General features: G+C 54.7%; 1 protein-coding gene across 1 annotated transcript; it reads left to right on the plus strand.

The window, feature by feature from the left end:
- The first annotated feature begins 249 nt into the window (after positions 1-249).
- PTH1R (parathyroid hormone 1 receptor) lies at positions 250-26643 on the plus strand. Its single transcript, XM_049777352.1, has 15 exons — positions 250-448; positions 2826-2948; positions 16553-16655; positions 18926-19060; positions 20766-20882; positions 20991-21109; positions 21258-21352; positions 21849-22041; positions 22411-22564; positions 24224-24284; positions 24605-24671; positions 24924-25018; positions 25467-25608; positions 25692-25733; positions 26132-26643. Exons 2-15 carry the CDS (start codon positions 2874-2876, stop codon positions 26507-26509), a joined length of 1776 nt encoding a protein of 591 aa, XP_049633309.1. The 5' UTR covers positions 250-448; positions 2826-2873; the 3' UTR covers positions 26510-26643.
- The last annotated feature ends 180 nt before the right edge of the window (positions 26644-26823 follow it).

Raw genomic sequence — 26823 nt, forward strand, 5'->3', positions numbered from 1 at the left:
GGGAGAGTCCCACGGGCTGCCCAGTTGCAGTGGCCGGCTCTTAAAGTCGGGGGGCCTGTGCCGTGCACCCCCTGATCCCCCAAAACCCCAAGACACTAACTAGCCCCGCAGGAGCCACGTCCCCGGCTCGCTGTCAGGCTCGAGGCCAGTCCGGGGCTTGCGGCACGGGCCGGGCCGGGAGGGATCGGGGTTCGGGTCGGCGGCGGGGCGGGGGCCGGGCCGGGCCGGGGCGGGCCTGGGGCGGGAGCGGCCTACGGGGAGGGGACGGCAGACGGCGGCTCGGCTCGGCTCGGCTCGGCTCGGTGGGAGGCCCGGCCCGGCGCTCCGCGGGGGGATCGGGCGCCCCATGAAGTCGCCCCGGGGCCGCGGACGGGGCGCGGTCCTGGGGAGGCAGTCGGGGGGTCCCCGACATCCATGGCTCAGCGGGGGTCGCGGCGGCTCGCTCGGAGTAAGTCTGGGGCCCCCCCGGGCGGCTGGGTCGGTCCGGGTGACTCCGGGCCCCGGGCAGCCGCGGGAGGAAGGAGAGCGGGGAGCCCCGATCCTCTCGGGGGGCAGCCTCGGCGGCGGCGCCTCCTAGTCGGGGCTGCGCTGGTGGCGCTACTAGTAGGGCTCCGGGGCTTTTTTTGGGAAAGTTGCAAATGTTTTCGGGGAGGGAGAGAAAGAGAAAGGGAGATTGGAGAGAGAGAAAGAAGAGAGATGGAGGGAGAAAGAACAGAGAGTGAATAGAAGTGGCTAAGGGGGAGAGAGGTGGAGAGAGAAAAGAGAAAGAGTGGATAGGAGTGGATGGGGAGAGAGGAGAGAGAAATTGGAGAGAGATAGAGGGAGATTGGGAGAGAGGAGAGAGAAATTGGAGAGAGAGATGGAGGGAAAGAGATTGGGAGAAAGGAGAGAGAAATTGGAGAGAGAGATGGAGGGAGAGAGATTGGGAGAAAGGAGAGAGAAATTGGAGAGAGAGATGGAGGGAGAGAGATTGGGAGAAAGGAGAGAGAAATTGGAGAGAGAGATGGAGGGAGAGAGATTGGGAGAAAGGAGAGAGAAATTGGAGAGAGAGAGATGGAGGGAGAGAGATTGGGAGAGAGGAGAGAGAAATTGGAGAGAGAGATGGAGGGAGAGATAGGGAGAAAGGAGAGAGAAATTGGAGAGAGAGATGGAGGGAAAGAGATTGGGAGAAAGGAGAGAGAAATTGGAGAGAGAGATGGAGGGAGAGAGATTGGGAGAAAGGAGAGAGAAATTGGAGAGAGAGATGGAGGGAGAGAGATTGGGAGAGAGGAGAGAGAAATTGGAGAGAGAGATGGAGGGAGAGAGATTGGGAGAAAGGAGAGAGAAATTGGAGAGAGAGATGGAGGGAGAGAGATTGGGAGAAAGGAGAGAGAAATTGGAGAGAGAGAGAGATGGAGGGAGAGAGATTGGGAGAAAGGAGAGAGAAATTGGAGAGAGAGAGATGGAGGGAGAGAGATTGGGAGAGAGGAGAGAGAAATTGGAGAGAGAGATGGAGGGAGAGAGATTGGGAGAGAGGAGAAATTGGAGAGAGAGATGGAGGGAGAGAGATTGGGAGAAAGGAGAGAGAAATTGGAGAGAGAGATGGAGGAAAAGAGTGGGAGAGAGGAGAGAGAAATTGGAGACGGAGATGGAGGGAGAGAGACTGGGAGAGAGGAGAGAGAAGGAGTGGATGGGAGAGGATAGGGAAGAGAGAGGAGAGAGGGAGGGAGAGAGAGAGAAAGGAGCCAGAAGTGAGAAGAGAGAGAGAAAAAAAGGAATAGCAGAGAGAATGAGAGTGGATAGAAGTGGCTAAGGGGGAGAGAGGTGGAGAAAGAGAAGAGAAAGAATGGATAGGAGTGGATGGGGAGAGAGAAGAGAGGAGAGAAATTGGGGAGAGAGATGGAGGGAGAGATTGGGGAGAGAGGGGAGAGAAAGAGTGGATAGGAATGGATGGGGAGAGAAAAAGAGGAGAGAGAATCTATCTTGGCTTTGCAATGAGAGAGAGAGAGAGAGAGAGAGAGAGAGAGAGGCAGACGGACAGACTGCAGGCTGACAGACAGAGGGACAGAACACGGGAGGGACTGGGGGCCTGGGATGCAAAGTCGGGGTGCGGGTGGCCCCCGTGGGGACCGTGGGGAGATGGAGATCCTAGAAGGCCGAGGGACTGACAGAAGTATTTCATTTCCCGGGTGGCTCCCAAAGTTGGCACCTCGGAGCCAGCCCAGCCCAGCCCAGCCGAGCTTGGGGCGTCCCCACCACCATCCCACCCCACCCCAAGTGGTCTCCCACCCCGCCCGGCTTTGCACCCCCGAACCCAAGAGCCCCCCGCTAAGCTAGGGCTAAAAATAACGGGAGAGCCCCCCGCAGACCGCGACCCCTCCCCGGCCCTCCTCCCCTTGGGCGTGGGGCGAAGCCACAGCCCACCCCCCAGAGAAGGAGAGGGGGAAGGAGAAGGAGAAGAAGAAGAGAAGAAGAAAAAAAGAAAGCCAGGCGAGGCAGGCGGCGGGCGCGAGGGGGCCCGGCCGGGGGCGGGCCGGGGGCGGGGGGCCCGGCCATATGGATGTGATTTCAACGCTCCGAGGCAGACGGGCCGCTCCGCAGCTCGGCGCCCGCCTGCCCGCCCGCCCGCCGCCCGCCCGGCCCCGCTGCCCGCCCGCTGCCCGCTGCCCGCTGCCCGCTCTCCGCCCGCCGGTCGCCCGATCGCCCGCCCCGGCCGCATGGGCCCCGCGCCGGGCCCCGGGGCCTCGGGCCACCGGGCCTGCGGGGCCCCTTAGGCCGGAGCGTGGCCGGGCTGCCCGGTCCGACGCCTGGCCCCGAAGCCCACCACCTCCCGTCATCACCCCCAGGGCCGGCGACGGCGGCTGCCCCGAGGGACGGGGCCCTAGGCGGTGGCCATGGGGGCCGCCCGGATCGCGCCCGGCCTGGCCTTGCTGCTCTGCTGCCCCGTCTTCACCTCCGCGTACGCCCTGGTAAGTAAGTGCCCTGTCCTGCCCTGCCCTGCCCTGCCCTGCCCGCACCCCCTTTGCCCATGACGATGCCATGCGATGTGGACTCTCTCTCTCTCACCCTCAGCACAAGCTGTGGCTTTCTTTTGGGGGTCCCGGCTTGGAATTCTTAAGTCACCTGAGTTGGGTTTGGAAAAGCTTTCTCCAAGTGGGAAGTCCTCAAGCCCAGTCCCATTTATCTGGGGGGTGCCTAGGCTGTGAGTTCCAGAGGCCCCGGGTCTCCCTGCTTGCACCCAGGCATAGGTTGTAGCTTTCTTTCTGGGGGTTCAGGCTTGGGGTTGTTGGGTCACCTAACTTGGGTAAAAGAGAGTCTCCGAGCCCAGCCCCGTTATCTGGGGGTGCCCGGGCTGTGAGTTCCAGAGGCCCAGGGGGTCCCCAGCTTGGGATTATTCGGTCACCTAACTTGGGTGGAAGCTTTCTCCAAGTAGGGAGTCCTCAAGCCGGGCTTGAGGGGGTGCCCGAGCTGTGAGTTCCAGAGGCCGAAGGTCTCCCCGTTTCTGGAGTCTGTGCTAGGGGGTCCCAGGTCTGGACGTCCGTGTTTGGGGTGCCCTAGCTGCGTCTTCTATGAGCAATGCTGGCTTGATGTGTCTTTCAAGAAGATGACAGAGTAGTCTAGTGGAAGACTGGGCTTTGGTTCTGCTTGGAGGGATCTTCCCACCCACCGTGGGCTGCAAATTTTGTCGGCCCTGGGGCACACAGCTATGGGTCTGAAGTCACAGACCCATAGAACCCATAGACGAGCTGGCAGTACCTTGGACCCCCTCTGGCCCCCATATTCATATATATACATGCGATCCTGCCCAGCTTTTACCCAGAATGGAAGCTCCTAGCTAGCCCTGGGAAGCAAGTGTACTGTAGCATGGAGGGGCGATTGAGACACCACAGAACACCAACTCCAGTAAAGGCGGGGACCCATGCAAAAATAGGAGGCACCCTCCAATCTGCATCCACTAAAAATGAGAGCCAAGAGGACTTGAGGGGAAAGAGCAGGGAGTTGGGGGGGAGGGGGGAGGAAGATGAAGCAAGGAAGAAAAAAGATAGACAAAGAGGTATGGGGATAAGAGTTCCCCTGAGCAGGGGTGGATGGGTCAAGAACAACAAGTATGGAGAGACTGGCAGAGACAGAGCTGGAGATGGGGAGGGTAGCACCCTTCTAATGTGTACACGGGTGTGCAGACTCCCTCCCAGTAGCTCTGTCCCCAAGGACCACGCACACACTGCTGAGCAGGCTGTCTGCCTGTGTGTCTGACTTCCAGGCTCCCAGGAGGGCATCTGCCTTCTAGAGACACACACAGGCTGACTGGCAGGCAGCCTCTTCCCCACACACCCCAACCTGGTTCTCTACCCCAAAGAGATTCATCTAGCCCTGCCTAATGCCTTCGGCAAGCCGCTCCATGCCTCATTTTTCTCATCTGTAAAAAGACAACAAAAATAGAAACTTTGGGGGGCCGGAGAGATAGCACAGCGGTAAGGCATTTGCCTTGCAAGCAGCCGACCCAGAACCAACAGTGGTTCGATTCGATCCTGGCATCCGATATGGTCTCCCATGCCTGCCAGTAGCGATTTCTGAGCACAGAGCCAGGAGTAACCCCTGTGTGCTGCCGGGTGTGTCCCAAAAACCAAAAAAAAAAAGGAAAAAAAAAAAAGAAACTTTTGCCTCTTAATTCTCTGATTTGAGGCTGTCTTCTGCTCTTTGGAAACCCCCCCCAACACACACACACACACACACACACACACCTCATTAGTGCAAAATCACACGGTGATTTTGGAGCTGGGAGATGTCTCAAAGCGTGAGAGCACATGCTATGCCTGTGTTTGATCCCCAACACTGCCTGGGTCCCTGAGCCCCTGAGAATACCCCCATTCTCTGCAAAAAATAAAAAAAAATGGTGATTCTGACACAGTTCAGGGGTGCTCCAAGTACTGGTGATTTCCAGGATCAAGAATCCACTGTTCTCTCTGGCCAGAATCTCCTTTCGTAGTGCCCCTCCAGAGTAAGTAGCTGAGCAGCCCATTGACCTGCAGAGAGATAGCCAGAGTAAGGGGCGGGTGTCCTGAGCATCTGTGTCAGAACAAGGCTCTGTGGATCTGTGTGAATACCAAGTTGTCTTGTCTGCTTGCGCATGGCTTGCAAGAGTTTGGTGTGTGCGCTTGGGAACAAGAAGTGTCTGGGTCTCTTGTGTTCTAGTATTTATTTCGTGAATGATTCTGAAGTGGTTTCTACATATCAGACAATGTTTCTCAGCATTTTTGTTTGTTTTTTGGTTTGGGGCCACACCCAGCAGCGGTGCTCAGGGGTTATTCCTGGCTCTGCACTCAAAAATCGCTCCTAGCGTTAGGGATGCCGGGGATCGAACCCAGGTCTGTCCCAGGTTGGCCGCGTGCAAGGCAAATGCCCTACCACTGTGCTATTACTCTGGCGTTTCTCAGCATTTTACTAATCTTAACTCGGACCTGGAGAGACAGCTCAAGGGGCTTTTATGCAGGAGGTCTAGGTTTGCACCCTTTGCCACATGTTCCCCCAAGGGCCAGCAGGAACACCACTAACCCTGGAGTCACACAGAGCCTGGAGTAGCCCCTGAACACCACAGGGCGTGGCCCAAAAACAAAAGCAAAACAAAAAACTCATTAACTAGTTCAGTTATTCCAGCAATCCTCTGAGGAAGATCATATTATTATCCCTGCCTTTTAACTAACTGGAAACATACAACCAATGTGACCACTAGTTGTTGCATGCCAACTTGAGAACCTCTCTGTATGTAGAATGTGGGCGTAGGGATCCCCAGGACCCTACACTAATCTCTCTCTGGAGAAGCTGAGACAGATGCTAAGAATTTTCCTAGCAGCCCTGGTCTAGGGCTGCAAGTGAAGAAGGAGCAAAAATGACCGAGGCTCGGTCTGCCTTAGTGGGGCCTCTCTGGCTGGACATTTGGGTCTTAAGTACATCGGATCGCAAGGTCAGAGACTCCGACAGTGCCCTGTAGGTCTCTCTGAGTCAGCTGCAAACACTAGTGACTGAGAGCCACCAGCTCTCTCTCCTTTATCCCAGGACTGCCCCTAGCACCCAGCTCTGCCCTCATCTGATGCCCTCTGGCACCAAACCCATAGGCTCCTATCTCCAGGAACCTCAGGGCTAAGAACCAAAAAGCATCTCAGACCAGGGAGATGGTTCAAAGGCCTGAGCCATACTTTGCCTGTGAGAAACAAAGCTGGATCCCTGCATCCCCAGGACCCCTGGACAGAGTAGCAGTGAAGCTGAGTGTCAGTTAAAGTTCAGAGGAAGCAATAACCCCAAAGGAACAATCTTATCCTTGAGGGGTGAATAGCCTTACGGATACCCCAGGAACGAAGACTTTTCGGAGGCAGAGGCTGGAAAGCAGTAGAAAGGCAAAACTGGGGGGCCAGGTAGGTGGCGCTGGAGGTAAGGTGTCTGCCTTGCAAGCGCTAGCCAAGGAAGGACCGCGGTTCGATCCCCTGGCGTCCCATATGGTCCCCCCAAGCCAGGGGCGATTTCTGAGCACATAGCCAGGAGTAACCCCTGAGCGTCAAACGGGTGTGGCCCAAAAACCAAAAAAAAAAAAAAAAAGAAAGAAAGAAAGGCAAAACTGTAAGCCTTACAGTGTAAGGAGAGGATGCCCCAGGATTGGACTCGGGACAAATTGTGGCAGTGTAGGGGTTCCTTCCCAGGATGCCCCAGGGGTGACTCAGTCACCAGGATCGCCAGAATCCCCAGAAAAGAACCCACATGTATTGAATAGTAGCTTTCCCCACTTCTGTTTTTTTGGGGGGATAATCCATACCCGGCTATGTTCAGGGGTTACTCCTGGTTCTACACTCAAGAATCACTTCTAGCAGAACTTGGGGGTCCATATGGGATTCTGGGGATCAAACTCAGGTTGGCCTCATGCATGACAAACAACCTGACTGTCGTGCTTTGGATTCAGCCCCCTGCCCAATTCTATTTTTTGGTTTTTGGGTCCCACCCAGCAGTGCTCAGGAGTTACTCCTGGCTCTATGCTCCGAAATTGCTCCTGGCAGGCTCGGGGGACCATATGGGATGGGATTCGAACCACTGACCTTCTGCATGAAAGGCAAACACCTTACCTCTAAGCTATCTCTCCAAACCCCCCCTCTCCCGTCCAATTCTAAGCCAGAAACAATCACAAAAGTTTACTTGTCCTGCCTGTCCACCCGCCAGGGACAAGGTGGTGAACACAGGTGTCCCACAGAGGCACCCTAAACCCTCAACTCCAGACTTCTGCCCTCAGCTTCATCCTCGACGACAGGTTGAGGCTCCCTGTCACCACTGGGGGTTTTCTTTGTCTTCTTCAATAATATGCTTCTGTTTCTATCCTTTTAGTTTTTTCTTTTAAATTTCATAACTTGTGCTTGAAAATCTAAAGTAATACAAATTAAACAGAAGCTATCATAACTACTCTCAAGCCTCATCCTCCATTTCTAGAGAAAACCTTTATTTATTTATTTATTTATTTATTTGCCTTGTTTTTGGATCATGTAGTGCCAGGATTGAACCTAAACTTCACATGCATGAGCTCCAGTCCCAACCTTTTTTGGGGGGCAGGGGTGAAGTGGGGTTCACACTCTGCAGTGCTTAGGATTGACTCCTGACTCTGAGCTCAAGAATCATTCCTGGTAGTGCTTGAGGGACTTTTGGGATTTCAGAGACCAAACCTGGGTCACCATGTGCAAGGCAAATGCTGTACTCTCTCCAGTTTCCAGTCTTCAGGCCTTTAAACACCCAGTGGCTCTGTGCTCAGAAACCACTCCTAGCAGGCACTAGGGACCATATGGGATGCCGGGATTCGAACTACCATCAGTCCTGGATCAGCTGTGTGCAAGGCAAAAGCCTTACCACTGTGCTATCTCTCCAGCCCCAAGCCATCTTCTTTTTTTTTGTTTGTTTGTTTGGTTTTTGGGCCACACCATTTGACACTCAGGGGTTACTCCTGGCTATGCGCTCAGAAATCGCCCCGGCTTGGGGGGACCATATGGGACGCCGGGGGATCGAACCACGGTCCATTCTACGCTAGCACTTGCAAGGCAGACACCTTACCTCTAGCACCACCTTCCCGGCCCCTCAAGACATCTTCTTAACTAAGAACAAAAATTGTTTTTTTAAGTCTGGTGGTAGGAGCTGAATGCATGTTTTACACGCTACGGTACCAAGTTAGAGCTCTGATACTGCTCTAGAAGTGATCCCCAATCAAAAAGCCAGAAGTAAGCTGCCCCCCCCCCTCTACTCTACTCCCCCATCCTCTTTTGCCTAGTGTGGCCCAAAAAGAAAACAAAAAGTTTTGATAGTAGAAAGACGTTCTCCAAATCCTCTCTGTATGTTTCCTCAAGATGTTGTTGTTTGGGGGGATTTCTAGATAGTTCTGATCTGTATTTTACTTTTAATTCATTGCTATGGATAGATAGAACTCTGCCATGTGCTTCTTTGTTTTTTTCTTTTTGTTTTGTTTTGGTTTTCGGCCACACCCAGCTGTGCTCAATGATCACTAGTGTCGGTGCTCAGGGAACCTCACAGGGTCACTTTAACTTCTTCTGTACATTCTCTCCAGCACGGCCATGTGCGTTTTTCTACTTAAAGAATGCGTCTTGGAGAGCTTCGTGTCAGCATAAATTTATCTCTTTTTATTTAATGCTGCGTAATATTCTGAAACCTGGGATTCATTAAGCAGCTCCTAGGAATGTACCAATTAGAGCATTTCTGAATAATGTGTGTGTGTGTGTATGTGTGTGTGTGTGTGTGTGTGTGTGTGTGTGTGTGTGTGTGTGTGTGTGTGTGTTTGTAATTCTAGACCATGGCAGGGACACTCCTTGGAAAGCCCTGTCGTCTCTGTGTGACTGTTTCCCTTACAGGCTTGTTATAGATTCTGTCACTGCTGGCTCCAAGCACACACGTGTTTTATTTTAGTAGCATGGCCAGATCGAACTCTGAAACGCTGCTGCAATGTTCCAGTTCACAGCAGCAGGAATGACCCGATGGGTCTGGTCTTCTCTCTCTCTCTCTCTCTCTCTCTCTCTCTCTCTCTCTCTCTCTTTCTCTCTCTCTCTCTCCTCCTTTTGCTTTCTCTCTCTCCTCTCTCTCTCCTCTCTCTCTCTCTCTCTCTCTCTCTTCTCCTTTTGCTTTCTCTCTCTCCTCTCTCTCTCCTCTCTCTCTCTCCTGGCCATTTGGCCATTCTGATGAGTGAAAAATGATGTCTTTTGTCATTTGAATTTACTACTTACCAGGGAACCTTAGAGTTGGTTGCTTGTCCATCTTCTAAGAGCTCACTCAGAGCCATTACCCATCTTTCTAGGGCTTATTTGTCTCCTCGGTATTGATTTGTTGAAGCTTTTTATATCACCTGCCTTTAAACACCATCTCTTGCACCCCCCCGCCCCAGCTCTGGGAACAAACTGCCTGTGGACAGAGCAGGCAGAGGGGGGGCCGAGCCCTCCCGGGAACTGGGGTTTTCTTCGGAATGTTTTAATGAGGCGTCAAGCAGCCTCCCCCAGATTCCTGTTGTGGGCCTTCTGGGGACACTCCCTGGTCCGGTCACCGCATCAGGAAGGCAGCTCTTTCAGAGTCCCCAGGAAAAGGAAGGGGGAGGGTGGCTGGCAGACCCCAAAAATCGTCTACAAAATATAGTGTGACTTGGACAGGCTGCAGTTTTGCTCAGAGTCACGTTAAAAAAAAAAAAAAAGAATAAAGAAAAAATAGAGGCATCAGAAACCTTTCAGTGCGTAAGAGCCCGAGTCTGGAGCCAGCCCTGTGCCACAGACGAGACCCAGCAGGATCCAGTTCTGCTGACCAGACTCCGGTCAGATTAGCCACAGCGGGTCTCCGAGCCCAGGTGGAGGCCACGAGGGGAAGGTCCCACCTGGTGCGAGTTGCCAGCTCTGCCATCCCTGGCTCCAGCCCCCTGCCAGCCCCGAGGCGTCCACGTTGGCCAGAGCCGCCCCCAGCCCGAACACAGGCCGCCTGTTCAGGAAGGCCCGGTAAGGGGAGGAAAAGTCAGCACTTGTCAGCGGGGCAGGAGTGTCCCCGGCAGGGAGCCCGTCTCGGCCTACTTGGGCCAACAGGACAGACGAGGGCGCAGAGGGCGGGCAGCAGTCTCCAGCCAGCTGGCATGGAGATGCTCAGGGGTGCCAGCCCAGGTGCCAGTAGTAGAACCAAGAGTAGAGGTGCAGGAAGGCCAGGAGGTCTTCCTCCTCACAGGGGAGGGTCTCTGTCCTGCTCCCGTGGGCAGAGATTTTTCTGCCTCCTTCCTCAGGGTATGGCTCTCCTCTGTCCTATTAGAATTCTGCCCTAGCCATTCTGTCACCTGACTTCAACCTGCACCCCTAAACTACCTCTGTGGAGCCTCCCTGGGGTAGGGGGGACCTGCAAAGGTGTGTTTGTTTGGTGTGCCAAAATGTGTCACAGAAAGGGGTACAGAAGTTGGCACCCTGGGGAAGCCACCTGGCTGCGTAGTTCTTCTTCCTCCCTTTCCCCTCCTCCAAGGCTGTTGCTTCAGGACAAGTGGACCTACTTTCTGTGCATCTCCCTTTTTCCTGCCCAGAGCCTTGTTGTCAGGTAGGGGTGTTACGGGAGGTGGAGGGGGCATTGGTCATGTTCCAGGATGAAGAGGGGTGCGGTGGAAAGGTAGGAAAGGAGTTAGGGACACTGTCCTCACATGCACCCAAAAACCCAGTTTGATCCTTGAGCACCACCAGCTATACTCTAGAAGGTGCCCAAGTACTACCAGGGTGCTTAGGTAACTCTCAGCATCATAGGACCTGAGCTGTACTAGGTCCTCTGGCTATTACATTGAGCCACCAGCCTAGCTGTTGAGAATTGCCAAGAGTGGCCCCAGACCCCCTGAGCTCGACTTGAAAGCATACTCTCATTTCCACCCCCTTTAAAAAAAAAAAAAGCTCCAGGATCCTGGCTGGAGTCCCAGGCAGAGGGTCACATCTTGCAGGAGAGACTGGGCATATCCAGATATCCAGAGTTTTCACCAAGCAGATGTGCCTCTCCCAAAGATGTGCAGAGTGCCAACAGTCACCTGCCAGAGAGCCACAGGCTGGTCAGAGGAGAAGCCCATCAGGCATCTGGGTCAGCAGCTGAAAAGGGGCCCCTACATTAAGAAGGAGGTTTGGGCCTGTCTGGGAAAACAGGCTGCAAACGTGTGGAATTTGGCAGGTAGGAGAAGAATTGGTCCCAGTAGGCCTCATGTAGTCAGTAGCATAGAACTGGGCTCCACAGTGCCTCACACCTGTCACCAACCTGGACATCACCACCTCAACTATTTTCACCCCCATCCACCGTCCTTCCAACTCCAGTTCCAACCCTGTCCTCAGTGGGGGTCACCCTGGGCCCAGAATCTGAAGATGAGGCCTGCTGGCCTCTGGGGAAGTAGCGAGCAGATGGCTTTCTTCTTCATCCTGGCTTCTGAACTCAGGAAATGAGAAACACATCCAGGACGCCTGACCACACACTGCTTGGTGCTGGGACAGCGGCTTCTGTGTTTGTAAATAACACACTGGCTCGCAGCCGCCACCTGTATCATGGCTGCCTGCAGCCCGGCCCAGCTCCCAAGCTGTCTCCTCTCCCCACTCTCCCTACGGAATCAAGCTCAGAGCCATCACCCCATCCCTGCATCATGCGCATGTGTATTCTTGAGGGGACAGGTGAATTTCGGAAGCATGGGCTATAGTTGGGGGGGGGGGTCTTGAAGTAGGTGAGGCAAACTTGAGTCAGCAATAACTCAAGGGCTCCACAGAGTGGAGGGCAGGATACCTGGGTGACAGGATTGGAGAATTTCTCCCAGAAGTGGGTGTGGACCAGGTGAGCCCTGCTCACAAACCAGGTCCCTCGGTCCTCACACCAGAGACTCTAGATCTAAAATATGGGTCTTAAGGGCCAGAGAGATTGCATGAAGGTAGGGCATTTGCCTTGCATGCAGAAGGACGTTGGTTCGAATCCTAGCATCCCATATGGTCCCCCAAGCCTGCGACTGGAGCGATTTCTGAGAGTAGAGCCAGGAGTAACCCCTGAGTGCTGCCGGGTGTGACCCCAAAACAAACAAAAAATAAAATAAAATACGAGTCTGAGTGTTCCCAGGAACTGAGCCAAGACACAGTTGTGCAAGGGAGAGGGTGGTGGGGAAGCAGTAAAGAGACAGCAGTCCCCCCGGCCTGGAAGAGCATCAAAACAAGGCTACATCCCTCTTTACTCCAAGTAGTTGCATCTCCTCAAGGCAGGCAAGAGGATGCCTCCTTCCAAGCACAAGCTTGGGTGACATTGAATCTTAGCATGAGCTGAGCAAGCCTACTGTCTGCAGCCAGTCACTAGGCTTTCCAGCCACAGAACAAAGCTCTGTGAGCTCACCCAAAAGTCCCTCTCCTCTCCTCTTGGTCTTCTTTGGGGCCCTCCTGTATAGAACTGCTCACCTACTCATACCAGATCCTACCACTCTGGGTCCCCCTGCCACTCATTGGCCACTTATGTGGCCTCCATGTTTGCCTGACATTGTTCCAAAAGGTTTGATGGTTTGCTGCTGCTGCTGCTGCTAACAAACATTCAGAGTAGTAACCAGCTTCTTCTGGGCCCATACCTCCCCAGGTTCTGCCTGCAGTACCTTCCTTAATCTTCATAGAAATTCTGTCATGGGGGCTAGGGAAAAGGTAGAGAGCAGGAGTACATGCTCTACATGCAAATGTTCTGGTTCCACCCCAGCACCTCAAAATTCCCTGAGCACTATAGGGAGTAGCCCCAAGCACAGTAAAGAGTGGTTCTGAGCTTCCCAAAAAAGCCTTGTCCTATCTTGATTTTACAGATGGAAAACTGGGGTGCAAGGATTAACCAATTTTCTTTTCTTTTTTTTTTTTTTGTTTTTTTTTTTTTGTTTCTTTGTTTGGTTTTTTGGGTCACACCTGGCAGTGCTCAGGGATTACTCCTGGCTCTATGCTCTTAAATCGCCACTGGCAGGCACAGGGGATCATATGGGATGCCAGGATTCGAACCACCGTCCTTCTGCATGAAAGGCAAATGCCCTACCTCCATGCTATCTCTCAGGCCCCTTAATCAATTTTCTTGAGCCACAAAGCCAGTCTGGTGCAGACAGGATCTCATTGAATGAGGTGAGGGTACAAGCCATCCCAGGAAGGGAACCTATTGTCATCTAGGGCAAGTGGAATGTACCTGACTTGAGCCCTCTGTTCCCCAGGATGATACTTCCTTCACAGTGACTTGAACTTCCTTTGTTGTTTTTGTTTTTGTTTGATATTTTGCTTTTTGGGGGTCACACCCGGCAGTGCTCAGGTGTTACTCCTGGCTCTGCACTCAGAAATTACTCCTGGCAGGCACGGGGGCGGGGGGGGGGGGCCATATGGGTCGCCGGGATTTGAACCACCGTATGTTCTTAATTGGCTGTGTGCAAAGCATACTCCCTATAGCTGTACTATCTCTCCGACCCTGAACTTCCCAATGTAAAAAGGGCTCTTCTGCCATGACTGAGTGACACATAATGAGTCCTACAGTTGCAGCGAGGTGGAAGATAGAACCACTGTCTCTGCAGATGCATGAAAGAATTTAGGACCATTGGGTGCTGGAAGATGCTGGACAGGTTTGTTTTCTTTTTTCTTCCTCCATGAGAAAAGATGGGTTGTTAGCTCTTGACCACAGAATGGGTGAAGACAGCAGCACTAGGGAGAAGGTCAAAACAGAACCCTGGGCCTGTGAGAGGGCTTGATGGTTAGCTTCTGGTCACCACTCAGGTACCAGATCAGACAGTTTCAGCACATAGCTGCATGGTGCAGGGTTAAGCCATCAGCCGAGACTTCCCTGCATGTCAGTGAGTTGATTTATGACAAGGATAGTCATCACCAAACTCTGGAAACTGGAGAAGGCCTCTGTCCGTCTCTCAGATACTCTCCATATGGAAAAAATAGGACAGTGTTATCTATTTTGAAAGCGATGGAGTTGGACCAAAGGAGAAAGGGTAGTGGGTAAGGGTGATGGTGGGGAGTAAGAAGGTGGCAAAGGTGCTCCCGTCTCAGAGATGGGGCTGGTGGCACTGTTAGTGAAGAAGCTACATATTTTTGGTTGGTAATGGTTCTGGTGGGTGGTTGCCTATGGTGGATGACACTGTACTGGTGGCGATGAAGATGGTGATGAAAATGAGGGTCTGCCAGGTTGGGAAGGTGGTCATGGTGTATATATGGAAATAGTAGTGACGTGCTCACGAGTAGAGATGGTGCTGGTGTTGTGTGATATATTGGAGCTGATGGTGTCTGATGATGCAGATGATGGTAAGACCATGTTGGTGTTTTTAGCCAGGGTTGATGGTGGCTGTTGGACGGACCACAAATGCAGTGGAGCAAAAGGTTGCGCGTACACACAGGGAATTGTGTGGGCAGGGCCAGCTATGGAGCACTCAAATCCCTCAGATACTATGCCAAAAATCAAAGAAATTCCCTGGGATCAGAGCACAGTGGGTGGATGCTTGCCCTTGCATCCAACCCAGGTTCGTTCCCCAGCATCCCATATGAGCACTGCTAGGAGTCATTTCCGAGTACAGAGCCAGGGGTAACCTTGCTGAACATTGTTGATGTGGCCAAAAGCAAGCAAAAAATAAACAACACAGAGAGAGAGAATAACTTCTTCTGAGTCTTGGAACAAACCCAAAGTTGTCCTTTCTCAAAACTCCATACCTGCAGCTCCTTCTACCCAGCTTGCTCAGTCCTAACTGGGAAGAGCTTGGGGGCATTGGAAGAGCTCGGCCAGCAAGGAGCAGAGCTCTTCTTAGGGGACTCGAGGGACTCTGAGTACAGTATAGATTCCAGAGACCAAGAAGCATGGACACCCAGACACGATGATGCCTAGCAGGGGGTCCTCACGCTCCTAGATATGTACCCCTGATCCTCTGCCCAGAAACACGCACCAAGCATGCTCAGACACACGGACACTTCAGGCTCACTTCTCAGGCATGCAGAGCATTTCATCCCCACATACAAATTATTTAAGATGGCGTACGCCCATGCACACACACAGGCCAGCCCCTATGTACACGGCCACTTCGGGCTGTGCCACTGCACACAAGCAGGCCTTAGCACATGGGCCTCTGGGAAGTGAAACCATCAGAGCCTAAGACCAGCCTTGGAGACTCCTTGGCCCTGCAAGTACTTGCTGCTTGCCACAAGAGACTCGGTCAATTAATTTCTCCCTGCAGCCAGGCTCCTGACCAGTAGGCCAGCCGGCAGCCCCACCCCCACGATGGGTGTTCCGCCCATTACCCTCCCTGGCCTCCTTCCTTTCCAGCCTCCTCCTGGCTCTCCCGTCCTGCAAATCCCCTCATGCAGAATGAGCCCCAGGCTGACAATGGAAGGCTCTGAGATTGCAGCTTTGCCTGTGGAGAATTCAGGGGGGACTTACGCTCTGCCCTGCTGTGGCATCTAAGGGGACACAGCCCCTGCCCTGGCCTCTGAGGGGTGGTCTTTGGGAATATGGCCATATTCATAACCTGGGGGCCTGAAGGCGTGTGTTAACTGCTGTGGGTCCCTTTTATGAGAGTAGCTGGACTTGAACACAGTAAGCTGTTCCCCAGCGCTGCCTCCACCTTCAGACACTGTCCCCTTCAGCCCTGAGTCAGAAAGCTCGGGCTTTTTTTTTTTTGCCAAGAGTCAGGTGAGACACCACCCTCTCTTTGCACACACACACACACACACACACACACACACACACACACACACACACACACAGCCGTGAAATTCCTGTGCCTTTCCTGAAATGTTGCCACTGGGTCCCAGTAGGTGGCACTCAGTGCCCAGGATGTGCTGGTTGGAAGGGAGGGAAGGAGGGGCACTGCTAGCAAAGGGAAGAGGAGAGCCCCCCCCCCCCCCCCCCCCCCCCCCCCCCCCCCCCCCCCCCCCCCCCCCGTGAGTCATCAGAACCCTGGGGCTGCCTGGAGGAGGCGCTTCCAGATAAGCCTTCGGGGACTCCCACCCTCTGCCCGCACAGGAATGCCCAGCCCAGCCCAGCCCGCCACTGGCCAGCAGCTCTCCCATCCTCGCCCCCTTGGGGACCTTAGGGGTGGTAGGGGCTGAGGCACTGAGCATTTGCTGGGGTAAACATTGGCTGGAGAGAGCCAGGATGGAAATTGGTGACTTCCAAGATCCCCAGGGCTTGAAGGAACCCAGGCCGGGATTGTTTCCCCAAAGTTCCCCATTCTGCAGACTCCTCCCCACCCAGCAGGTCCCCAGCAGGCAGCCAGGACCCTATGACGCTCCATCCTGGGACATTTTTTGCCTTCCCATGGCCCCTGGGGAAGGGCTGCACAGAGAACAGCAGAAGCTGCAGCCACTGGGTTACATGCGGACAGGCAGTGGGGACAGCCCTCTCCCCCTTTTTCACTCCGGGGGGTCCAGGTATGGCAACCATCCTGCCCCCCAGAGGGCAGTAAAATCAGAGCTGGTTGGAGCAGATGTCCCACATTCCAGAATCAGGGAGGCTGAGGCAACGGTTGTGGGTCCCTGAGGCCAGAGAAATGCTGACTGTGGTCTGACTTTTGACATGGTAGGTGGACGCAGATGATGTCATGACCAAAGAAGAGCAGATCATCCTGCTGCACCGTGCCCAGGCCCAGTGCGAGAAGAGGCTCAAAGAAGTCCAGCAGAGGCCAGGTGGGGGCAGAGCCATGGATGGAGTGGGGTGGGGTGAAGTGGGGTTCGGGGGTGGGTGGGTGTGACCTGAGGAAGTGCTGGGAGGGACAGGCCAGAAGAAGGGACCAAGAAGACCAAGTGATGGCCAGAGAGATAACATAGCAATAGGGCATTTATTTGCCTTGCATGCAGTGAACCCGGGACAGACCCAGGTTCCATCCCCGGCATCCTATATGGTTCCCTGAGCCTGCCAGGAGCGATTTCTGAGCACAGAGCCAGAATAACTCCTGAATGCTACCCCCCAAAATAAAAAAAAAAAAAATAGAGGGGCCGCAGAGATAGCTGAGGGTAAGGCATTTGCCTTTCATGCAGGAGGTCGGTGATTCGAATCTCATATGGCATCCCATATGGTCTCCCGAGCCTGCCAGGAGCGATTTATGAGTGTAGAACCAGGAGGAACCCTTGAGCACTGCCGGGTATGACCCAAAATCCAAAAAAAAAAAATAGAAGGCCAAGTGAAGGTACCAGACAAAGATGGGTGCAGGTTAAGAAAGCCAGATCAAAGTGAGAACCCTAAGTGGAGAGTGGGCCCAACGACAGCACAGACTCAGAATGATGCTGCAGTTAAAGGACCCCACAGTCGATTGAGGTCTAGTGAGATAAATCAGGATCCTGAGAAGTGGGTAGCCTGGGACAGCTTCCTGGAGGAGGAGCATACAAGGAGTTCCAGAAGGGGGCCACCTGCACAGAGGGCAGGCAGAGGTGTCTACAGTCAGAAGACTGAGGGTCCCCCAGGCTGGATAGAGGAGTAAGGGTGGGTAGCTAACTTGGTTAGGCTTGGTTCCTGGGGGATAACTGGCGTCTCCATGAAACCCCGGGCACAGTGATGTTGCAGTGTATACCCCCAACAGTCACAGCATCTTCCCGCATCCCCATCTCAAATCGATCTTTTTGTTATTGTTATTGTTATTGTTTTGGGGGGAGGTCACACCTGGCATCGCTCAGGGGTTCCTCCTGGCTCTACACTCAGAAATCACTCCTGGCAGGCTCAGGGGACCATATGGGATGCCGGGATTCGAACCACCATCCTTCTGCACGCAAGGCAAATGCCTTACCTCCATGCTATCTCTCAGGCCCCCCATCTCTTTCTTGAGTCCATCTTCTGAAAGTGGAGTTGGGGTTTCACTGGCACTGATCCAGGGTTCTGATACTTGATTCATCTCATTAAACCCAGAATCAGCCCCAGATCCTACCTCAGGCTCCCAAAAGCAGCTCCTGCCCCACAAATGGTGCTTTTCCTACAGATGTTCCAAGACCCAGCGCCAGCACATGGTCCCATGTGAACTCATACAGTGATCTGTGTAGTCATATCCACCCACGTCAGCTCCACCAGTGGCTTATATCAGTCCATATCAGGGCTTAGGGGTTCAGGTAGACCCCTCACTCTGGGCAATAAACCCAGAGTCCTCTTCCTAATTGCAGAAACCTGGAGGCTTACCCCTAGCTCTATTCCCAGTGAAGACCCTCTCCTTCTGCTGACACTCGGGCACAGTGGAGACAATGAGCTCTGCCATTTCTTCTCAGCCCGAGCTTCCCACTCAGGCCACAGACTTTTGTTTTGTTTTGGGGCCACACCCGGTGACACTCAAGGGTTACTCCTGCCTATGCGCTCAGAAATCGCTCCTGGTTTGGGGGACCATATGGGACGCCGGGGATCGTCGTAGGTCAGCCACGTGCAAGGCAGACATCCTACCGCTTGCACCACTGCTCCTGCCACAGACTTGACAAGGGAGGGCCCCTTGATCAAGTACTTAAGGGCAAGAGATGAGGAAGATAGACATGTGGAGCATTCCTTGATGGCCCTTGCCCTCTTCCACACGCTTGGGCCTGGTTCTCTCCATGGGGTTTAACTCCTGGCTGACATCACCGTTACTTTCTCCTTGCTCCCTCTAGTGGGGCCTTTGCCTCTTGCACCAATTCTGGGAGATGCACTTATGCCTGCTCACACAGCTCTCAGCCCACTCGGTGATCCCCACAACTGCATGGGGTGTGCTCCCACTTGAAGCCCTGGCTGACAGTCTCCAGCCTTTCAAGTGACTTCTTTATTTGGAAGGCGCTTTATATAGTATAACACTTCCTATCTGTCACTTCTGTGGGCCATCCCAACAGCCTGAGAAGTACATGGGTTAGGGGACAACCTCCATTATTACAGAGGGGAGTCTAAGGCAAGTGAGTGCTGAGGTCACCTGCTGAGACTTGACTCAAAGCCATCATTTCCCTGATTTCTCCAGCCAACATCATGGAACCTGACAAGGGGTGGACATCAGCATCCACATCAGGGAAACCCCGGAAGGAGAAGACATCTGGGAAACCCTACCCTGAGTCTGAGGAGGACAAGGAGGCTCCCCCTGGCAGCAGGCGACCAGGTATATTCGTGATCCCATGCATCCATTTGCAACCGTGTCGGACCTAACTGACTCCTCCATAGTTCTGACTCCGTGACACATGGGAACAGACTGAGCTGAGGAGGGAGTGGGGTACTGGGGCAGGTGAACTGGCTGGGCTGAGCCACAGAAAATATGGCAAGGATCTTGCTCACCACCAGAGTGAGCCAGAGCCACAGCTCTCTGAGAGAGAGAGAGAGAGATGACAGCAGGAGATAGAGGACCATTAAGAGAGAGACACATACATAGGAACACAGGAAGGGGTTGAGAGGAACCCTGAGATAGAATTGGAGGGAAACAAAGCAGGGCAAACAGAAGGCCCAAACTTTCTGTCAGGAAGACAAAGTGAGGTGGGCCATAGAGCAGCAAAGGTGGGGCCTGACCATGTGGGGCAAGGAAGGGAGAAGAGAGGGAGGGAGACTCGGGTTTTTTTGTCCCTCAGAGGTGAGGACAGACAAACATGGAGCCCAGGCTGCAGCCACAGGCCCGGTTTGAACTGGCTGTGTGAGCAGCAGATTCCAGATGGGCCACATCTGGGAGGCTGTGGTCACCCAGTGGCTCCCCAGGGACCAGAGGGAATTGTGGGCCAGGCCGGCCAGGGCTGGGAATATGGTGCCCGGGACAGAGAGTCTTTCACCAAGCTGGGGTGGGTCCAGCCAGGAAGGCAGCCTTCCAGGGTGACTAGAGAGTCCTGAGGTTGGTGCCCTGCGGGGGAACAGAGGAAGCTGGGGGGCAGCAGAAGAACAGAGATGATTCAATGGTTGGGGACCCTCCATGGGGCTGCAAGGTTGGGACCCCCAATTGGAACAGCATAACAACCTGTCTTGAATCCCACCACTGGTGGCCTAGATTTGGGGACTTAATATCGGTCCTCACCAACTGAACTGTCTGCCACTGGAGTCTGACAGCAAGTGTTGAGGGCCTTAGAAGATAGAGAAGGGGCTGGAGAGATAGCACAGCAGTAGGGTGTCTGCTTTGCACGTGGCCAACTCAGGACAAACAGTGGCTCGATTCCCAGCATCCCATATAGTATCCCAGCCTGCCAGGGGGCAATTTCTGAGGGCAGAGCCAGGAGTGACCCCTGAGCACTGCCGAGTGTGGCTCAAAGACTGATTAATCAATTAATAAAGTTTAAAAACAAGGATGGGGAAATCTCGGGCTGGTGTGGTTAATCTCAATTTCTCAGTACAAGGCGGCTGGACGGGTGCATCATGGAGCATCCAGCTGTCAGAAAACCAGCTCTGCCTCCTGACTCCTGTGCCCAAGCCAGGGTTACATCAGGCCCCATTCTTAGCAGAGTCAGTATAGGAAGTTATTCTTCTCCAGGGATACCTGGAAGGGAGACTAAGAGGGAAAGGAGAGGCCTGGTCTGGGGCTGGGGAAGTTATTTGAGGAAGGCAGGGCCTTAGGCAGGATCACTTCAGCAATTCTCTCACCCATCGTGGCTTCCACCAGCCTTTCTGGGAAGTAGGGTGAATGCAGGTCCTCCCCACAGAAACTAGAGTGAAGTCATTGAGTCAGGTCAGGTGGATACGGTTCAGGAGGGCAGAAGGGCTCCTTACATTCTTTCTGGAACTTCTGACCTCTCATCCATCTCTGAGAGCCAGCAGTATAAGTGTGTTCATCTCTCTGGGTCACAGACCACCAACTGATATTGTGACCCCTACAATTTTCTCTCTGGACACAGGGCCAGGGCGCCCCTGCCTACCTGAATGGGACCACATCCTGTGCTGGCCACTGGGGGCGCCAGGAGAGGTGGTGGCTATGCCCTGCCCTGATTATATTTATGACTTCAACCACAAAGGTAAGGCTGACTGAAGTGGAGTGGGAACCGCAAGGGCCCCGGGCAGATCTTAGGGCCCAGCGACTCAGACCCTGTGACACTTGCCCTGCCCCTTCCATGCACCTCCAGGCCATGCCTATCGGCGCTGTGACCGCAACGGGAGCTGGGAGCTGGTGCCCGGGCACAACCGGACATGGGCCAACTACAGCGAGTGCGTCAAATTCCTGACCAACGAGACTCGTGAGCGGGTGCGAGCCTTCCCCTTCCCCAATGATAACGCCATCCGTGCTCATGTCCCCCTTGGTGACCCCTGACCTAGCCCTGACTCTACTGCCCATAACCTGAATCACACACTCGAGGCCCAGGGCCTTGATGTTATCTCCCTCGCTGTCACAGGAGGTGTTCGACCGTTTGGGCATGATTTACACCGTAGGCTACTCGGTGTCGCTGGCCTCCCTGACCATTGCAGTGCTCATCTTGGCCTACTTCAGGTGGGCAGGGCAGGAGGTGGCATTTGGTAGGGGGAGGGGGATAATGGATCATGGTTTGGTATGATGGGGGCTGGAGGCTGAAAATAGTGGATGGAGGGTGAGGCGTGGTGCCAAAGGACAGGGCAGAGCAGATCAAGAACTGGGGGTGGGGGTGGTAGGAGGAGAGAGAGCATGAGTTGGGTCAAGGTGTCTAGGAGGTGAGTGGAGCTAGAGTAATAACACAATGGGTAAAGCATTTGCCTTGCATGTGGCCGACCTGGGACACACCCGGCTTCAATCCTTGGCATCCATGTGGTCCCTTGAGCCTGCCAGGAGTGATTTCTGAACGCAGAGCCAGGAATGCCTGCGTGCTGCCGGGTGTAGACCAAAGGAGGTGGGGTAGTTGATGAAGCAGGGTGGGGCCAGCCCCCATCCTCGAATCCCCACCCTTGCTGCATGGTCCTCTCATCTTGCACGCCCACCCGTGTGCCTCACAGTGCTGTTGCACGGCCCGCAGGCGCCTGCACTGCACTCGCAACTACATCCACATGCACCTGTTCCTGTCCTTCATGCTGCGTGCAGTGAGCATCTTCGTCAAGGACGCGGTGCTCTACTCCGGGGTCACGCTCGATGAGGCCGAGCGCCTCACGGAGGAGGAGCTGCGTGCCATCGCCCAGGCACCCCCGCTGCCCACCGCCTCCGCCGGCTATGTGAGTGGCCCTCTCAGGTCTGGGGAGCAAACCTGGGCAGCACCTGCTCTCCAACAGTTGCCTGAGAGTCCCACCCATCCATCCTAGCCCTCACATCCCTGCGTCCTGTAACCACTCATTCCAGGCCAGCCATACCCAGTTCCTCAGTGCCCCTCAGATTCCTTAACCAGGCTGCCAGTCCCCACTGCCCTTCCTGCCTTCCCGCTCCCAGAACCACCTACCTGGCCCCCTGTCACTTGGGGTGCCCGTCATGCCCATCCCTGTCCTTTCTTCAGCTTGATCAGCACCGTTTTCCCATCTCCCTGGCACCCACACCCCCGGCCAACCCTGCTGAACCCAGACATAGGCTAACACCATCTGCTCTCCTAGGCGGGCTGCCGAGTGGCCGTGACCTTCTTCCTTTACTTCCTGGCCACCAACTACTACTGGATTCTGGTGGAGGGGCTGTACCTGCATAGTCTCATCTTCATGGCCTTCTTCTCAGAGAAGAAGTACCTGTGGGGTTTCACAGTCTTCGGTTGGGGTATGCAGGCTGGTTGGGATGTGTGTTGGGGGGAGGTGAGGTGCAGACAGGGTGGGATCTTGGTGGGCAGGGTTAGATGGGACTAGTCAGCTCGGATCCCACCCAGAACAGCCTACTGCAGACTTGTCCCCTTTGTGCCTCTGAGTCCACCCCAAGGGGGCTCAGCTAGGGGCAGAGTTAGAGGAGTCATACTACAGCGGATAGGTCACTTGCTTTGCATGAAGTTGACCTAGTTTTTGTTTTGTTTTGTTTTTGGGTCATACCTGTCAGTGCTCAGGGGTCACCCCAGGCTCTATCTCATAAATCACTCCTGGCAGGTTCAGGGGACCATATGGGATGTCGGGATTCGAACCACCGTCCTTCTGCATGAGAGGCAAACACCCTATCTCCATGCTATCTCTCCGGCCCCGAAGTTGACCTAGTTTTAATCCCCAGCATCCTATATGGTCTCCTGAGCACCACCAGAAGTAATTCCTGAGAGCAGAGTCAGGAGTAACCCCTGAGCACCACCAGGCATGGCCCAAATACACACAGACACAGACACACACACACACACACACACACACACACACACACACACGAAAAGGAAGCAAAGACTGTCAGGATTCTCAGAACACGGTTCAGTTCAGGATCAGTGGGGCTCTCAGTCAGAAGGAACAGCAGGAATTGGGGTCTTGGAGCCTCCCACTTTGAGCCTCTCCCCCGAATACAAGTAGCTTTCCCAGCTACTCCTGCCCTGCTCCAGGGCCTGACCTCCAGTGGCCTTCTAGCTCTCATGTATCCCCTCTCCAGAATGGGTGGCTGCTCCGCCCCACTGGGCCCTAGGATTGAGTTACCGATAATTGTCCATTATTGTTGGCAGCCCCAGAGCTTGGCCTGGCTCCGGGGCAAAGGGCCAGACTGCACAGGGGTAGGCTGAATGGCTAGGGCCTTCCTAGCTCAGCACCCAGCAGCCCTCAGATCTCCAGCCACCACCTCTCTGCCCCCTGTGGCACACCCGGGGACCTTGACCTCAGAGAAAAGTCAGGGGAGACCTGGACACTAGACTAGGACCTGATGCTAGTTCTAGGGCTGGGGTGTCGAGATGAGAAACACACAGAGCTCTGTGGTCTGGGAGTGTCACAGCTTTCTCGTGAGAAAACTAGGCCATGCTCTGCTTCTCCCAAGGGAGCATGAGAAGGATGAACAGCATGAGGGGACCAAAGGAAAAGCTGACTCGGATGTTTATGCCATCTGGCTAGCTCAGACATGGTTTTCCTAGGCAGGTGACCCAGCCAGGGAGGACAGTTCCCACCTAAACATTACCTCAGGCATGGACCTAGGCATTACCTAGGACCTTTGGAGCTGAGTGGGGACAGGGTTGTCCTGGGACAGACAAAATGTCCCCTCCCTATAGGGGGTCTCCATCCTGGAGAGAGCCCTTCATGGGGAGGGGCGGACTGACCTGAAGTTAGTCCTGCCTTGTCCTTGTAAGAGCCACAGAATTGAGGGGGGGGCAGAGGGCTGAGGGGAGGCCACATTAGCAGGCAGCCATTGTTGATCCTGCTGAGGGGGGAGCCGGGCATTGTCAGGGATGAGGGGAAGAGGGCAGGCATGTGAGGCAAGTCATCCTGGGCCGCACTGCCAGGAGGTCCCTCACACGTCGCTCTGTGCCCACAGGTGTGCCCGCCATATTTGTGGCTGTGTGGGTCAGCGTCAGGGCCACGCTGGCCAATACTGGGTAAGTTCAGGGCTCGGGACTTGGCTTGGATTCAGGCCGAAAGTACCCCGGCACCTTCTTCTCATGGGAAACAAATAAGGGGAACTTCCTGTACTGGTTTCCAATGTCCCCCTTCCCCCAGTTTTCATTCTCTGGATCCCTCAGAGAGGCAGAGGTGACTTGAAGAGGCCACTGAGGGTAGTGTCAGGCCTGACTACCCCAGTAGTAGCCTGTTCTCTAACCTGAAGGTCCTTGTCAGAGCAGGCCAGCTCTGAGACCTCACTGGGCTGGCATCGGATGGGACCAGAAGGGTAGGGGCTGATGCCTCAACCTCCCCCCAGGTGCTGGGACTTGAGCTCCGGGAACAAGAAATGGATCATCCAGGTGCCCATCCTGGCCTCCATCGTGGTGAGCGGGGCTGGGTGGGGACCAGGGACCAGTCCTGTCTAAGAACCTCTCACAGCCTGCCTCCTCCCCAGGCTCAGAATGCCGAGGCCCCGGGGGACCAGTTATTCCCCACTCCAATTCTGCTGGGAAACACAGGCTCCATGAAGATGGGGTGGCAGAACAGGCTGACTGAGCCAGAATGGGGGCCCCTGTCCTAGCCTCCCACCTTGCTAAGGTGCAGCATGGAAACTGCCATCCTCCCTCATCCCACAGCTCAATTTCATCCTCTTCATCAACATTGTCCGGGTGCTTGCTACCAAGCTTCGGGAGACCAACGCGGGCCGGTGTGACACGCGACAGCAGTACCGGTGAGTCATGTCAGTAGGCCCTGCACCCACCCCAGCTGCCCTCCAACCCAGTTGGCCAGCTCTGGGCCTAAAGCATGAATTCTCACCCGCCCAAGCCACCCTTGAGCCCCAGTTCTAAGACCCCTGGAAAGTGGGATCAAGCCAACTTCTCAGAGGGACTCTTGGGAGCCCAAGGACCAGGTGGGCAGAGGTGTCCTAGAACAACTGTGGCTTGAGTGGGCCAAGGCTAGTGAGGCAAGGCCCTCAGGGGGACTAGCACCAGGGACCAGCACCAGTATAGGCTGTGGAACTGGGCAACTCACTGTGCTCCCCTCCAGAACCCTTCAGAATTTGGGGCCCACAGTGCAGTCCTCCTCTGGCAGCCAGAGCCCAGGCCCCCCCCCCTCCCCATTGCAGCCTGCCACTGGGCTGGGCTGGGCTGGCCTCTGACCCCTCCCCTGCCATCCAGGAAGCTGCTCAAATCCACGCTGGTGCTTATGCCGCTCTTCGGGGTCCATTACATCGTCTTCATCGCCACCCCCTACACTGAGGTCTCAGGGATGCTTTGGCAAGTCCAGATGCACTACGAGATGCTCTTCAACTCTTTCCAGGTGCTGGGACTAGTAGGGTGGGGGCTGTATCCCCGGGGACAGGTGCAGGCTTTTGGCCCTCACCCACAAATCTCTCCCCACAGGGATTTTTTGTTGCCATCATTTACTGTTTCTGCAACGGTGAGGTAAGAAGTTGGGCTGTATTGGGGCAGGGCCAGGAGAAAATGGGGATGGAGGGGAGGTGCCCCAAATGCTGTCCCTCTGCCCTTTCTGCCTGCTCCTTCTTTTGGTCCTTTGTTTTTCTAGAAGGTTCTAGTGCTATGTCTGTTAGGATCTATAGTCTCACGTAGGTAGCTTCTGGGCCTTCCCAGATTGAAGGGCTCAGCCATTTATAGGGAGTCAGTGATCCATAGGAAGGCAGGGTGACCTGAGGGGAGTGGTGTTTCACTGGTCAGTGACTGGCTAAAATGACCCAGTAATATGCCATGATTGTTTTTAGTTCAGGGTCAAGTGTGGCAGGAACAGAAATGTTACTGCTGGGGTGAGGAACATGTGACAGCCCACCCTCTTACTGCCATCCCAGGTCCAGGCCGAGATCAAGAAATCCTGGAGCCGCTGGACACTAGCCCTGGACTTCAAGCGCAAGGCCCGCAGCGGGAGCAGCAGCTACAGCTATGGCCCCATGGTGTCCCACACGAGTGTGACCAACGTGGGTCCCCGCACGGGCCTCGGCCTGCCCCTCAGCCCCCGCCTGCTGCCTGCCACCACCACCAACGGCCACCCCCTGCTGCCTGGCCTTGCCAAGCCAGGGGCCCCTGCCCCTCAGCCCACGCCCCCTGCCCTGGCTACACCGAAAGACGATGGGTTTCTCAACGGCTCCTGCTCCGGGTTGGACGAGGAGGCTTCGGGGCCAGAACGGCCTCCAGCCCTGCTGCAGGAAGAGTGGGAGACGGTCATGTGACCAGGCCCCCAGAGTTGGACCTATGGACAGGAGGGACCAAGATATAGGTGACTGGAAAGTTTCCTGGACTGCGGCCAGGAGGACAAACAGGAGGATAAAGGAAAAAAAGGAAAAAAAAAAAAAGGGAAAAGGAAGTAGTGTGGTCTCAACTGGGGGTTGCAGGGGAATTCACCTCAGCAGGGTAGGGGCCGGAAGCTAAGGGAAGTTGGGGTTCTTGGCTCAAGAGTGGGGGGTCTAGGTACCTGGAACTGAGGGGTCACACAGCCAGAGGACTGTGGGGCAGGCCCTCAGCTGCCAAGTACAGCCCTACCACA

The sequence above is a fragment of the Suncus etruscus genome, chromosome 7, assembly GCF_024139225.1.
Source record: "Suncus etruscus isolate mSunEtr1 chromosome 7, mSunEtr1.pri.cur, whole genome shotgun sequence".
NCBI classification, from domain to species: Eukaryota; Metazoa; Chordata; class Mammalia; order Eulipotyphla; family Soricidae; genus Suncus; species Suncus etruscus.